The sequence below is a fragment of the Podarcis pityusensis genome (assembly GCF_964106645.2).
Source record: "Podarcis pityusensis genome assembly, chromosome: 3".
NCBI classification, from domain to species: domain Eukaryota; kingdom Metazoa; phylum Chordata; class Lepidosauria; order Squamata; family Lacertidae; genus Podarcis; species Podarcis pityusensis.
The window spans coordinates 107051579-107068290 of record NC_138026.1 but is presented as its reverse complement, the minus strand read 5'-3'; the positions used below and the strand labels follow the sequence as shown (position 1 = coordinate 107068290).

At 38.7% G+C, this 16712-nt stretch overlaps 1 protein-coding gene and 1 long non-coding RNA gene across 4 annotated transcripts in view; one reads left to right on the top strand and one right to left on the bottom strand.

The window, feature by feature from the left end:
- The window catches only part of ATL2 (atlastin GTPase 2), a 28736-nt gene that overhangs the window by 6325 nt on the left and 5699 nt on the right, over positions 1-16712 (bottom strand). For all 3 annotated transcript variants that reach the window (XM_081001019.1, XM_081001020.1, XM_081001021.1), the window contains exons 2-9: positions 7763-8022; positions 5897-6031; positions 5107-5211; positions 3873-3923; positions 2353-2409; positions 1669-1761; positions 1311-1449; positions 155-282 (exon numbers count right to left, since the gene is read on the bottom strand). In XM_081001019.1, coding sequence (XP_080857145.1) covers positions 155-282; positions 1311-1449; positions 1669-1761; positions 2353-2409; positions 3873-3923; positions 5107-5211; positions 5897-6031; positions 7763-8022 — 968 coding nt within the window. The remainder of the gene's footprint in view (positions 1-154; positions 283-1310; positions 1450-1668; positions 1762-2352; positions 2410-3872; positions 3924-5106; positions 5212-5896; positions 6032-7762; positions 8023-16712) is intronic.
- On the top strand, positions 10140-13101 carry LOC308474767. The gene is made up of 2 exons (XR_013984942.1): positions 10140-10902; positions 11326-13101. It is a non-coding gene; the product is annotated as an uncharacterized lncRNA (long non-coding RNA).

The window sequence follows — 16712 nt, the reverse complement described above, 5'->3', positions numbered from 1 at the left end:
CTTTGATTATGCTAGCCATAATGTGCAGAAATTGCACACTACTGTATTTCAGTGGGTCTCTGTCACTTAACAGGACTTTGGCCTACAAGCTGAAGGGCTTACAATAGGTTCGCTATTTTAAAGAACTGATCAATGAGCACAAGTATTTGCCTACCTTGAAATATTGCACAAGATCTCTACATGTCACCTTCGAGCCACTGATCTCTTTCTCTACCAGGTTTTCAGGAGCAAGCAGCAATGGAACCAGATTCCGTAGCTCACTCTTAAAGTCGTCATCAATGTCTAGTGGAATCAGTCACAGAAAAGGAGTTGCAATTTTGCCGCAATTAACAAGACACTCCTTCTCTCCAGAGTCAGTGGCGGCTTAACATGATGTGAAACACCCCAACTCAATAATTGGATATCCAAAAAGAAAGAAAAACCTTAAAACCTTAGCCAATGCTGAAGGTTGTTTCATTGAAAGATTGCCAGTCCTTTTTAACAAGGCTATCCAAAAACCAGAGCAGCAACAGCAGCACTGTCATCGATTTGTGTTCTTGAATCAGAAACACAAGATAAACAAGATCTTTATTGTCCCAGTTTATTTCTAAAATGCTGTGAATGTTAGATCTTAGTTCTCTAACAAATACTCACATAAAAAAATTCAGTCGCCTAATACATGCCCTGGCTGATGGCTACTTTGCTGGGCGCTCTATTCCAAGCACAGAAGAAGTGAGCAAAAGCTTATCAGTGAAATATAAACATTGCTTCAGGTGTGTGTAAGAGTTTCTATTTATGCCCATCAGAAAGAATATAAATAAAAATACAGCATTAAAAATATGCAATGATAGGCAGCTGCTGTTTTTCAAGCATGTCCAGATTCTGTTGAAGCTTTCCCCCACCCCCAAGCTAGCATGCCTATACAGTTCTAGTATAGTAAGTTTCTCAAAACAAAAGCCCAGTTCAGATGTAATGGGAAACCATGTTGGCAACAGTCTGGCTTTGTTTCCCCTACTCCACTTTCATTACTGTGTAAGTTTCAATCAAACATCCCATTCACTGCTGTCAGCAGCTTATAAAATACATTTCAAATATATACACTAGTGCCCCCCCAACACCCATCAGCTGAATATTTGACTACAGCATTCAAACAGAATTTATACTAATATCTCCTTCTCCAATAAGCATATTACTCTATATATCAGAGCTCATCCGTACTAAATTTTAGAATTATGTACACTTCATCTACCACCTTCAGTACATTTGCACTTGAATACAGATTCAGATCAGTAATCTATTAAAGCCAGGAATACAAATGAAAAACCTCATACCGTTTAGCCTCCCATCAAAGCTTGGGTTTGTTGCGACTTTAAGACCAGGATGTGGCAATAGGAAACAGCCAAGATTACTGAAACATGAGTGAATGTGCTTCCTTACATTCTGGAGCTCTTCGTGCTGGTGCACCTTAACCTACAAGAAATACACATTTTTCATAACACAATCTTATCACAGATGTTATACATCCTTCTGGCACCACAGCTTAGTATTATTTTATTACAGAGAATATTAAAGCTGACCTAATCCAAAACAATTGCTTTTAGGTTCTACGTAGTGCAGCTCTCATGAACCAAGTTCTCGTTTGTTTAGGAACATGGTCTTACTAACGATTTACTGCAGGTCATGGCTTACCTGTAACCGTTTTTCTAGAAATTGTTTTCCTCCAACTAAGCCATATGGATGTTCATAAGGATAGCTCCAGTCTCTAATTAAGAACATTAGTGTCTATATGAGAAAGACAAAAGTAACCGTTAACTGTTGCCCTGGCCAACAGAAGAACATGCATAACTAGAAATACTCAGAAGCTGAACAAGTAGGATTTTAATCCCCAAAACACAAGTAGCCTGAAAATGCCACCATGGAAGCCGTAGTTTAACCTCGGCCTTTCCATAAAAATTATACACCAACTGCTTTGCCATGTGTACCATCATTGCTTAATGTGCACAAGGTTTGGTCACAAAAAAATGGCTTTTGGCTACCATCAACAAGTCTGTTAAGGCCAATAGCTTTATAGCAGACTGAGCCAACACTATATGAACTTTGAGAGGAACCTTTACCCATTATGGCTTGGGCAACTTACACACAATCACCATGCAACACGTGATGGAGCCCAGGGAAAATATGGCTGCCCTGATCTACACGTACTATCAATGTGTAAAGTTAGGGACTATGTAACTGCCTTAAATGTTTTGCTGAAGTTGGTATATGCTATGATTAATGCTTACTGGATTCTACTGTAGTGTGTGAAACTGCCCTACGTTGTTAAATATACATACAAAAATTAATTAAATATGACCAATATAATCATGCTATTACCTGAAATGGCTTTTGATAAATTTCTTCCATAGCTAGCCTTCCGTACTCTGTAAACAACTATAAAACGAAGCCATTAAGCATGCATCGAGAGTACAGAAACAAACAGTACTGCAACACATGCTCAGACAGACATTAAAGTAGCCCAATACTGGATTTCAAGTCATTATTCATCATTGTTAGGTGCTTGCACTGACCAAGCTTATAATACAAAGGAAAGCAATATACAGTCATACCTTGGTTCTCGAACAGAATCTGTTGCCGAAGTCCATCTGACTTCTGAAAACATTTGAAAAGCAAGGTGTGGCTTCCGATTGGCTGCAGGAGCTTCCTGCACTTAATCGGAAGCTATGGAAGCTACGTCGGACATTCGGCTTCCAAAAAACGTTCGCAAACCAGAACACTCACTTCTGGGTTTGTGGCGTTCGGGAGCCAAAATGTTCAAGTCGCAAGACGTTTGAGAACCATAGTACAACTGTATTCCAATCCATTAATAAGGCCTGCAGTACTAAACAACTTTTTGCCTACTTCCACTGTCTTGTGACTCAACAGTAATCCTCTGTTTAATAGGATCCAACCTACTTTTGCCAATTGTGGCAATAAAATGACTACTATAAATACATTATACTATACAATATTTCTCCTTTCTAAAAAGAAAATGAAAAACTGCTGCATTAGCCATTTGAGGTCACAATGTTCAGTATGTCTGGGAACACCTCCCTTTAAAGCTGATAACTGAAAAATAAATTGACTAGCTTGTACCATAGGCAGCTCTAAAAATTGTGCTCCAATCTGAATATTTACCAATTCTTTAATTTTATCTTCTAGCGGTATGTACCAGCAGTGCCCACCTCCCCATATTATCTATGTCAAGGTTACTTTTGACCCATGCTGTCCGACTTCAAAACTATCTCAAAACCAGAAAGATCATCTTTTAGTGGCAAGATCCAGATGCTTCCATTACTCTTCCACCAAGCAGCTCTACCAACCAAATAATTTCATTCTTCAAACCTAGCATCCTTCTGTTGAATCATCATAGTATTTTCCAATAGGAGGCCAAATTTAGCAGAGCCAATTTGGACAAACATTCCATAACTGCTTAGAACTGCATAGAATCCAAGTATTATTATTTTTTATTACAATCAGTATACTTAAAAAAAAATGAAGACAAATATCTCAGAAGTAACGGGCAGGGAGCACATTGCAATGTAATGGCCATGACCCTAAGCATTCTGTGCTGTGTCCTATGTGCACATCATGTCTTTCAACATCCCATCACTCTTCCTACCTCTAGTAGCAGCTACATTCCAAAACAGCACTCCTTGAGATCAGCTACTAAAGGAAGTTAGCCAGATTCTGCTTACAGGAATATTTCCCCCCCAAGAATTCTGACCTGTCCTATGACCTGTCCTATGTCAACACGCAACTCAACACTCAACTCAACAACTCAACACTAATTATAATCTAAGTTCTACAGTCATGTTCCTTAGTGGGAGACCGTCATTGCTTATGGACATATTTACCTGCAAATGCTGAAGATCATCTTCTTGAATGTTCTGTGATAAATTGTACACCTAGAAAACATGTTATTAGTTTTTTTACATTTCTGCAACAGATTTTATACATTTTCCTATTAAAAAATACACCAGCACTGAGTGAGTTACTACCCAAACTAACAATCAGGGATGGGGTCACACTGTCCTAAATCCTAGTCAGAATGCTTCACATCAGAAGTAAAAAGGGAGTTTTTAAAGCAAAGCAAACACTAGCATGATCACGTCAACTTTCTCAAGTTGCCTCGTGTCAAAAGTTAATAAATGCTAACCTGCGACAGCCACAGAAATAAGGAATCAAAACCAATGGGATTTGGGTGGTTAACTAAGCAGACAGAGCCCTGTTGCTAGGTATTATGTGGTTGGGCATACATCAGATGCCAGAGCTCTTCAAAACACTCCCCAGCTTAGCAATGGTGAGCATTCCTTCTCATTTTAGTGAGTGCTAAGGCACTTTCCTTTGTCCAGCAAATATATGATTCTGTTTAAAACATAAAATTGTAAAAACAGAACCAATGCCGAATCAAATTAATTCTCTAAAATCGTTTGGCAAAACTAAAACTATTTTCAATAGGCACTGAAATACCAAAATTGTCGATGTCTGCCTTCATAGGAAGTTTTCCAAAATACTGGTGACACTGTTCTAAAAACCTTACTGAGGGTTCACAATCAATGTCCAGATCTAAGACTGTTTAGCTTTTAAGCAAAGCTGCGATGTCATATGGCTTCAGACTGTGCATTTTGAAGCTGTAGCCTGAGGATATTCAGAGGCTACCACCACTTTGAAAAACATATATCCTTAGCAGTGTTCGAAACTCCCATTGTCCCAGGTGCATTTTGAGACAGGGAATTTCATTAGCGCAAGCAGTTTCTGTGCTCTGGGTATACTACTGCGCCTAAGATTTCAGATTAAAACTGCAGAGTAGAAGAAAAAGAGGACCTTTTTCTACCTCCCCATTTCCAGCTACTCCGAAGACTGGAGAAGAGACTCTCTTAATAATATTAGGGGGGTAGACAGGGAAAGGACTAATAGACCATGTGAAAAATGAACATAATATTTTAGCTGTGGTTCATTCATTTTCAGCTTTTATTCTTTTTATTAAAAAAGCATGCCTAGACATTCCGTTGTGGCGCCCATAACCTAGGTTTAAGGTGCCATTTAGCTCCTAGCTTTCATATCTCAGTTTTAAACAAGGGTCCTTACCTGGACCGAACTCGTCATGGTGCTCAAAGCAAATACAGTTGCACAGTCTTTGATAGTTGATTGGCTATCAAAGGCACCTTGGGTATCCATTAGCAATACTGCAACCTAGAGGAGTGTTGCCATTAAAAAGAAGAAGCAAAATTACTAAACAGGCAGTTCTGACATCTCTATGCTAAAAACTTAAGCTATCCCAGCTGTCTTCTATTAAGCCATCTCAATTACCTCAATTTGGCTGTCATAAGATATATTCCACCAGCCAGAGACTGTTTTATTGGCAGCCTAAGGACTGGCCAAGTAACCCAGCCACCTTTCTCTCTGTTGCACTTTGGTTTTTTTTATACAACATGTTTATGCACTAGACTGAACCAGGATCCTAACTAGATTCTAAATATGACCTAACTTCTGGGGGGTGGGGGGTCGGGCTATTGCACACACTGTTCAAGTCATAAACAGGTAAGCTTTAAGATTACCTTATCAGCTTCATGCAACTGACATTCAGTAACAAGTTGTCTGCGTATCTTGTTTCAACTTTACAAAATGGCAGCGTTTTTTTTCAAAGTGGCAGGAAATAAGATATGCAGAAAACATGGTAATAATATAAAATATATTAAGCTAATATTATTTATTTCATAACGTTTATATGCCACCTGATTGCAATGAAACAGAAAACCAACCCCTCAAAGTGGTTTACAAAAAATTATTCAACTCTTGAGGAGAGAGCCAAGGTTTGCCACAGTCACACCCAACGTACTTCAGACAGTAAACACCTGCCAGCTATTTAAAGTAATACCTTTGTCCCATCAGGCTTGGGAATTACGAACACTTCACTCCAAATCTGAATTCCAGTTGTTTCTCTCTCACACCCTCCTCTCCATGTAAACCCAGTCAAAGGCTCTTGGCTTCCACCTATCCAAGAAGATGATTCCTGTAACAGGAGTCACATACTTATTCAGTGTGTTAAGAGGTTCTAGGTAATCTTACGTTAGAACATTTAAAATAACTAGTCAGGGGGAAATCTTATTTCAATCAAAAAATAAATGTTTCAGTTTTGCGGAGTTTTCAATACCAGTCAGAAGTTAAAGTGACTGCTCTCAAAGAACACAATTCTTGGTTTCCCCCCCATGTTACTTCAAGGACAGTACAAGCTTTCTACATTTATAGAACCTGAAAAGAAATATCCTGCTGAGTTAAGATACCCCGTAATCTTATTTGCATTTCTATTCATATTATGTTCCCATAAAATCTTGTAACGGTGTTCCATTTCTTTGGCTTTTGTCAGCACTTGCCAAGCAGTTTGTTAAAGTATTCTGCCCTACCCTTTAATATATCTACGCTTTAATATAAACAGGGAACCAGCTTCACAATGCATAAGGCAATATTCAATGTTAGTTATACACAAAATAAACCCAGTTAAATCAATGGATTTAAGTAATACCTATTGATTTCTAAAGGCCTACACACGAGTATGGCTTGGGTCATTATCACGAATAATGTTAACTGTGCAAGAATCTGCATGCTGTTTTTTTTTTACAAACCCATCCATTTCAGCTCTATCATTAGGTAAAGGCTTGCATACACACACGCGCACACACACACACACACACACACACACCCCTTTTAAACAAGATGCAGGGAATTCCAAAGTAGCTCTCTGTAGAAGTGCGGCCACACTGAAGAAGTCTAACCTAGCAGCATGTATTCCTAAGCAACTCTCCCATCATGTCTTTGCTGAGTTCATAGCAATCTAAGAGGTCATGGTTAGTACTAGTGTTCTTTCCAGAACTGCTGCGTGACTCTCTCAGCTGCAGAGATGCCTAGACTAGAACATCAAGAGACACAAGTAGTGTCCCTCTATCACTGAGCTCTTCCCTGCTCATAAAGGCACTGCTTGAACAACACAAGCAACGCTGACACCAAACTCTACATACATTAAACATAATAGAAACACCGCCACCCGACCCCACCCCCATCCATCTTCCCTCTCTCCACCCCCCTTTTCTTTTTTCTTTTTTTTTCTTCTCCCCCTAATGCCTCAACAAATGAAACGGATTTGTAAAAATGTTACATGGGAAAAAAAAATACGAGGCACTACACTTCTGTAAAACAAGAAAATCCTTAATAAAATATTTAAAAAAAAATAAAATAAAGGCACTGCTTGGTCACCCATGTTTGTACCCAATGCTCCCTTAGCATAGCAAAGTGTTTTAGCTCACAGAAGGCAAGGCAGCTGGTTTTTGCCATTTTCCTCCATATTTTAGTGTTTTCAGTGGCCCTGGGATCTACAGTAGATCAGACAAAATTAGCTAATAATCCTGCAGGTGTGCTTGTGTTTTCCACTATTGCAAAGTAATCACTGGACATAGGCCATATTCTGTATGTTATTCTCTGAAAAACCACTTAGACTAAACTAATTTATACCAAAATAATTATGCCTTTTACTTCCAAAGTCAATATCAGATCACTCTGTCGAAGCCACAAGAGTTTAAGAACAAACTGGGGTTTTAAAGGTTTTATTTAGGAATGCATTACAATGAACCCTAAGAAGCAAATACCTTAACATTTCCAGTTAAAGAGTAGGACGTAAATGTTTTCAATAAAACAGACTTGCATTCAAACTAGTTTGAATTTTCAAGCTGGTGTGCTTTAAGCTACTCACCTTGTTGTACATATACCTAAGCATAAAGTCCAAGAGAAAAGATTTGCCTTTACGGAATGCACCAGCTACAGAAACAACTACTATATTGAGATCTCTTATGTGTTCCTGAAGCAAAATTCTCTCCAACGCTGACTCATCCAGTTCAAAGTTATGATCGTCTTCATGAGCAAGAACAATTTGTATTGGGCGTGGCTTCTCTGGAACCACCTCTTCATCAGTATCCAAAAGGGCGTTCTCTTCTGCGTCCACAAAGTTTTCCCCTAGGAAATAATTTTTTTAACATTAGTTACATTCTGTTTCCAAATTCTGTTAGAACAATTCTGTTCATTTATACATTAAGTGAAATGGAACGTAGGTTTCTTATCACTAGGAATGACAACTTGGTAAGTCATCTCAGAACAGCTGCCCCTTCAGCAAAATTACCTTTTCCCTCCCGCTTACCACAGCAAGTCTAGAAAATATTTTCAACCTGGGAAGCAACTTTACAGTTTGGTTTACCAATTAAGCTCGCATGCATTTTAATTCTGTGTTAAGCCCCAAAACTAAGGAAACCACAATAAAGAAGACCTGATAGTCTCGTTGTCAATATTAAAGAAAAGTATATAGTAGTTCTCCGTCTAGCTGAATTACATCAGTAGCTTTCAAACTTTGCAGACCTGGGACCCACTTTTACCCTAAACACACCTTTAGGAATCCACTTCTTAAATTTCTTACCATACATTTGAAAGGTAGTAGTTCTGTTGTGCTCCATCTTGGGTCAGACTGAGTCCCAATTTACCAGCTGAAGAACCAATGAACTAAATGGAATGCAACAGAACCTTCTGGTCCAAAGCCAGAACCACAAACCTGCTCTCATGGATGGCCAACTTTCTCCTTCCCACCATGGGACATTCAGAAAGCACGCGTCTTCCTTCTAGCCCTGCGTCAACTTACAGTAGAAGGACAAAACTCATCGTAGTGTCCTGGTTTTATCCCACTGTGCCTGTGAATGTATTAAAGTTCTCTCTATGCAGTTTTAGAAAAGGAATTATTTTATTCTAAACGGTGCAAATTCCTAAATTTTTTTCTGGGTTCTTGTTCGCTTCTATACATAGTGGCTATTAGTGCCAGTGTTAGAAATTCAGATATATAAACTAGGCGCCAAATGGCTCCTTAAACCAGGGTTGCAGGCACCAAAATGGAATGTCCAGTTGCCATTTTTGAGCAAGAAGGCTCTAAAGTCTTATTTTTCAAATGATGGAATGCCAAATAATAGTGAGAAATGGTTGTCCGCATGCTCTGGTTCTGCAACACTGTAGCACAGCTGAACTGAAGTTAGCAAACAGTTTTAACCTGACTGACTTCCCTAATTCCTAATTGTGCTGAATTAAGACTTTGTGTGCAAGATACATGTTGACACTTGCATAACCTACGAAGTCCAAAACTTCAGATTTAAACAGAAATGCATGCATAAAGTTTTCTGTGAAGGAGAAATACAGAAAAGCATTTGTTAAGAAAATGTCTAAAATCAATCTATAGAACCACAATGAACTATTGTTGGATATGGCACCATTCCATTCATTTGGGCACATACCAAATGTTTACTCAAACCTTCACCCCACAAAGGAAGCAATTCAGATTACATATTAAAATTAGAAGAGTATTTGAGCAAGATCCAATGTCATGCCAGCAGACACAATATGATTTCCATGTCTTCTATGCCTCACCACCCACAGAGGGTCACCCAATGTTCTAGAGCAAATTTTGGGTGGGCATTAAGGGAAGAGGGGAAGGGTAAATCTGGTTTGCCAAAGCAAAACACCACATTTGATTAGGACCATTTGTATACAAGACAGCTCTCAGAAGAGGAAGTCAACACTTATCTGAATGTTGCATTAGTAGATGTTAGTGGTGAATGATATCCAATCTTAATCATACTCCAAGTAGACCTACTGAAATCAATGGGCTCAAGTCCATTTATTTCAATATGTCTACGCAGAATGTGGCTTAGTTGGACATCACTCTGTGTTTAAGGAACTCAAGGGGGTTTGCTGAACTAAACATGAAGAATTCACTTTTCAAACTCCACAACAGCTGATATTGGATTGCCTGCGATGAGCCAGGGGTTTAGTCATGCAGCTTGCATACTGTTTCCTCCACTTAAAGAAATTGGGGGTGTTTTTTTTGGGGGGGGGGGGGGTTACTTAAAACACACCACATACAAATCATGGTCTCTTTTTTTTGCTGTCAGCTGAAATGAATTCAGGGTCTAGTAATCTCTTGCACAATAGATTTTCAGTATGAAACCGAATTCTGCTATTACTATGCAAATTTTTCAAGAAAAATTTAACTGTTTAAATGGAAACATTTTTAGAAAAACAATTAGAACACTACCTTGGAAGATGTGTTTTATTGGCTGTCTTCCTGACAAACCGACAAGGAATGCACTACATTCCACAGCCTGTAGTTCTGTGCCAATGGCTATTAATGGATCTCAGCTACAACTGAATACAGCATTTCTCTGGCAACAACAGTTTGATGTTAGCATGGGCATTTTTGAGTGACCTGCTTCTGATAATTATTCATTCAGGCTGCAGAAAAATATTTAGAATTTCCATCAACACTTTTAAGGTCCCACTTTTAAGGTCCAATTATAACCAGTGCTGTATTAGTGATCTCTATAAGATGAAAAAATCCTTCAAATAAAGATCCAAATTTAGCAACAAAACTCTTCAAGTAACCAAAAAATGTATCTGAAATAGGTAACCATGTCTTATCTACCCAGGTTTTTACTTTAACTAGGTACATACAAGTAGTCACTAAATTGCAGCTTTTATCGCAGTAGTGCAAGTATTATTCATACTATCTTTTGGACTCTGCTTCCCTGCAGATTTCTTACAAACAGAAATCTAAGTAGTTGTTCCACAAGTCTGATTAGAAACTGCTTTGATTAGGAACCCCCTATGGATCAGGTGACAGGTCTCAGAACAGAACAGCTAGTAAGTTCAATAGACAATGTTCCTAGCAATGGAGATGAAACACCAATAAAAATTCAAAGTAGTGAGTAGAAAGGACCACAGTTCCTATAGCTTAGGGAGTGCTACTCTTATAATAAGTGTTTTTAAACATGTCAGAGGTATCCCAATAGAATTCTTTAAATGGTCACACTGATATTGTCAGGGAAGAGTTAGAAGTTTCCAGTTTCTCAGAGGGAGAAAGCATTCCCCAAGGGGGGAGGGAGAGCAGTGAATCTAATAGAAGGGAGCAAGAGGAACAACAGGGAGGGACCGGCTGTTCCCAGGAAAGGCAAGGGTTAAGTTCTAGCTCAGATTCGGAGGAGGGGAGATACAGGCCAGCTCTAGCCAGGAGGTTAGAAAAAAGAGCGGGAAAGGAAGGGAAGGGCGCCTTCGCCATTTTGAGGGTGGCTGGTCACGGAGAAGCAGCTCAGAAGGTATCCGAAATAAGTGACTCTGAGGAATAATAGTTAAGAACCGTTTATAAGAATGTTTTGTTAATACGCAATAAAAAGTTTTATAAAAGAACAAGAAGCGTTTGTGTGGTGATCTGAAGAGGACAACGACCAGTCCTGACAGATATGCTATTATCAGAAGCCTTATCTATATGCACTTAGCATCTTCCCCACCAATTTTCTCAGCAGCACAAATAAGTGATCTCCCTCTTATTGGATCTGTATTATTTTTCAGGTTGCCAAATTTAAGCAGCCCTGCTGCATGGATTATGAACCACTTCTGACACACTTTCAAACACACCTTAAGTATCTTCATCTTTATCCTACTACTTTTTGGCCAGAGTCCAACAAGAAAGCAACACTAGATCCCTTTCCCCTACCTGGATCCAGTTGCATGCTAGAAAATATCTACATTACAGAATAGTTGAAATATGGCACTGCTAGTACCTTTAAAATAAATCATTTCTTAGCCCAAGGATACTGAAGACTCAATATTATTCTTCCAAGACAGCATCCCACAATAACCCCACTGGCTAACCAGTCATCTCCTCCTGCCATTTTCTAAATGCTAGTCCACAACTTAAACACAAATGAGTCACTCCCCAACACTGTACTAGACCAACAGAAGAAAGTGCTACTTCTAGTTGTTACTGGACCTGTCAGCGTATTAGACAGAACTGAACAAATCATGAAACATTTTAAGCAACCTGAGACCTTCAGCAGGACGTAGCACAATTTAACAGCAAATCAGAATGATATTGGAACACAGTCTCAGCTATTCAAGTGGGATGAAGTGCTGTTTACGTAAGATGGTACCCTGACCTAAAAGCCTGTATATTCTGGCCAATTTAAATATGCCATTGCTACACACTTTCTCAGAGCAGCCAGGAGTCTTTATGTCTAACAGTCAGAGTTAGACAGGTTGGACAAAACTGTCACAGAAATGGTTCTGAAACAGTTGAAGACACAGAAATATTTCACCATTTCATGACTTTTGCTAGGAGGCATTATCCCCTTCTTCCTCCACTTTTGATAGTATTTAACAGTAAAAAAGAACATTTGACAGGATAGATTAGATCCATTTCAACTGCTCATATATCTGCAGTGACAGTGGAAACAGTTAATATTTCAGAGTTTGTTCTTCAGCCAGTGGTTGTATAATTGTTTATTAATGTTGGTTATTGTATTTTAAAAGCTATTTTTTGGTATTATACATTTTATCCATATGGAAAGTTGCCTAGAGTTATCTATCTGTGTTAAACAACACACACATTTAATAAATGCAATCTAATCATATTATTGGGGCCATTTTATTTATTAGACTATTTGTATCCCAGTCAACACCCTAGGATCTCTAGGAGGGAGATTTAAAAATCAATAAAATGACAGAGTTTTAGTTTAACACACATATGCCAGAAAAAAATGCAATAAAAACAAAATATCAACAATATTAAATAACAGTGGTGCTAATAACCAAAGTCTTGAACAACCAGGTTTTCACCAGGTACCTGAATGCCAGTAATGTGGGTACTAACACAATTTCCAAAGGGGGACCTTCGAGCAAGGGTGCCACCACTGAAAAGTCCCCTTTGATCTCTAGACAAGAAGCCACAGGCTGAGACGATAAAATTTGCACCACCAAGTAGTACTTGTGGAGTATGTGTGCTTAAGCAGAGTGTGTGTGCTCAGAGAAAGAATGCAAATAGTCAGCAGATAATAGAAAAAGTAATATTTACATTAAACATGGATCATTTTTATTTTGTAATGTTAAAAGTATGGAGCTGCTTTTTCATTTAATTTGAAGAATATTTGCTTGTGCCATATGAGGAAAGTAGATAAAGAACAATCAGTTAAAAAATAAAACTTCATCTGGTCTAGTAACTGACTTTAACTTGATGGAACTAAGCCACATGTTATCTTGGTGAGTTCTGCAGCTTCCAAGAACAGGCACAGTTGCAACATGAGCTTGAGCTAGGCAAAAGCTATCTGGCACAAGCAGCCATGGTTAAGCATAAAACCAGGGGCACATCCAAACTCTAAACCTGCATTTTCAAAGCAAGTGCTACCCTCTTAAACTATGCCCAAGACAGCTCTACTGACCAATACCATCTCTATCTTGTCTGGGTTAAGTTTAAATTTGTTTGCTTGCATCAAGTCCATCACTGCGACTCATAACATGTGAAATCAACACACCAATTTTAAAGCTGCTTTTGTTTTTAAAAAGTGAAAAAATGTCATGAATTGGCCTTACTGGATGCAACGACAGACAAGTCCTGTATCCCATTCTAATCATCTACTGAATCCAGCTGTGTGGTCTTGTACTCTTCTACTCTGCATAACAAAGGGTGCTGGATTATGCTCCTTGGCAGTATAAAAGTTGAGTTGCAAATATATATTTTAAGTGTTATACATGTACATGTATATACATTTCCCACCTCAAGAATACCCAAGTTACAGAATGGGAAATGTTACCCTGACCAGGGGCCAGATAAATTGCTTTGGGACTACATCATGCCTACAGGTTCTCAGCTGGTCATCCCTAGATTAGATATTACAGCCAAGATCAAAAGTTCATATGTTACTATAGCAAGAATGCCCTAGCTAATGTTTCCTCAGAAAATGTCTGGCTTACATAACAAGGATCAATTGACAGTTACTGACCAGCTTTTCATAGCAGCTGAAAAACAAGAGCATGGACTTGATCTACTACTACAAGTCACAGCATATGGAACTCAGTATGTTGTATGACCAACAGAAGTCTCTTTACATCTTTAAGTAAGAACACATTGTACTATCAAGCTTATTTATTATCACCAAAATGCATAAGCCTGCAATTTGGGTCAAGCAAACAAACAAACAAACAAACAAACAAACAAACAAACAAACAGAACCTGGTCAGGTCTGATTACTGCACCCCTTGAACATACAAGTTGGTTGGCTGATGATGGGCAGTAGTATTTAAACAGTTGTGACTATTTAAGTATTTTGGCATTTTTAGTAGCTTTTTAAAAATAAGTCTGGAAAGAATTTAATGTATCCCTTCCAATTTGTAGCCTCTGGTATGGAATATTCAAAGTTTAGGCTCAAGATTTCTCAAATATCCCAATGATTGGACAACTGGAAGTATTATGTTGCTGTGTACCGTATTTTTTGCTCTATAAGACGCACCAGACCACAAGACGCACCTAGTTTTTGGAGGAGGAAAACAAGAAAAAAAATATTCTGAATCTCAGAAGCCAGAACAGCAAGAGGGATCGCTGCGCAGTGAAAGCAGCAATCCCTCTTCCTGTTCTGGCTTCTGGGATAGCTGCGCAGCCTGCATTCGTTCCATAAGACGCACACACATTTCCCCTTACTTTTTAGGAGGGAAAAAGTGAGTCTTATAGAGCAAAAAATACGGTAATTACATTACCCAAACCCAGCATGTGTATAAATCTTTATGGAAATGGTGCTGTATCCTAAAGCTTCAAAAACAAATGCCAGTTCTTGCCATTTTTCCTCTTTCTGGAAAGCTTATTGGAAGCAGTGGTGAACACAAGTAGATAGAATGCATGACATTTCTTCATTTTTTATTGGTTTTTTTCTATATTACATCACAATGCAAATATACCAAAGCCATCCCCACATCGTCCCCATCCCCACATATATTTATCATTTAAATCATCAATCAAATGTAATATTTTTTTGTCCTTCCCTCCGCCCCCACTCGATTTCCTCTACATTCTGAGATTACATTTATCTTTGCATTCTACAATCTTCTCAAATCTTCTATGTATTCTTATTATCCTTCCTTACTAATTTACCTTCCCTCAGATACTTTACATTTTAATCTAGGCATATTAGCATATTTTTTGATCAATATTTTCCCATATATTCATCAAAACATTTCCACTCCTTTTAATTTTTGATTTGACTGATTTCTTATAATAGCTGTCAATTTTCCCAAAGCTAAGTATTCATTTAATTTACAAATCCATTCCTCCCTTGAGGGTACAGTTTTTGACTTCCATTTAGCAGCAATCACTACTCTAGCTGCTGTACTTGCATGGCATTTCTAGTTTGCTGACCTAGTGAACTGACCCTAACTTGTTTTTCAAAGTGTTGTCTTCCCGTGCTTATTATCAGACACTAGAAACATGCCTAAATGGCAGGAATGCACACCAAATTCAAAATGGTACCCAAACTAGCTTATAATAGGTTTCTGACAATAGCACAATAAACATCCTTCATATGTGACACAACAGCATTAGTCAGCCTTTTAAAAACACTTCAGCAGCTCAGTAAGCCAAAGCCCCCAAAGCTCACCTGAGGAGTTCAAAAGATTGCCAAGCTGACACTCTATCAGACTACACTGGGTAGGAAATTATAGGACAGCAGTGACACTTCAGCAAATGCCCTAGGATCTTGATCCTCCCATGTGATGTATTATGCTGGAGGGAGCAGGTGATCTATGCAAGAAAGGCTTAAAGGCAGGTACCAGTACTTTGAAATAGGCCTGGAAGCATAATGACAACATGTACAGCTCCTTAATGTCAGGAGCCCTGTCACTGCATTTTGGATAATTAAATTCTTGCATCGCAGTAATTTTATATTAATGCAACCCAGTTTCACCCAATGGCTATATCAGGCATCCCCAAACTCGGCCCTCCAGCTGTTTTGGGACTACAACTCCCATCATCCCTAGTGAACAGGACCAGTGGTCAGGGATGATGGGAATGATAGTCCCAAAACAGCTGGAGGGCCGAGTTTGGGGATGCCTGGGCTACATCTATCATTCCCAGAAAAAAGGTACAGCAGACACACCAAGCTAAGCAGAAATAAGGCACTCCCTGCTGTATACCAAGCAGTAGATCTAGGTCCAGACTTATCTATAGGTTGCTGCACATAAGAAGAGCTCTGCTGGAGCATTAAATAAGGCTTAATCAGATTCTCATTTCATTTATTGATTTTTATTTATAAATAAAACTATTAGACAATTCTGAAATAATCTGTAACTAATTGACACATTGATGTATATATGTATGGTGATTGACAGCCAGGGCATTTTAAACAGAATTGCTTATATATGTATTGTTCATAAAGAAAATTTATAGTGTTTTGTTACATGTTGCTTGCATATAATTTAATAAAAATTAATGGAAAACATTTTTTTTAAAAGGAATGGGTGGAAAAGAAGACCCCTGCTGCATCAGGCCAGAGGTCCATCTAGTCCAGCATCCTGTTCTCACAGTGGCCATTCAAAAGCCTAAAGAAAGGCCACAATCAGGGCTCAGGTAAAACGGCACTCTCTCCATTCTTTCCACCAACTGGCACTCTTTCCAAATGGCACTCTTTCCACCAACTGGTATTCAGATGCATATTGTCTCCAACAGTGTTAGTAGAACCTGGCCATCACAGCAGCACCATGAATTTGTCTGTACAGGCAACTCCCGTTTTGCATGCATTAAAAGAATGCATGCTCCCATCGCCGCAACGGGAAGTGACTGAAAAAGGAGGCATTGT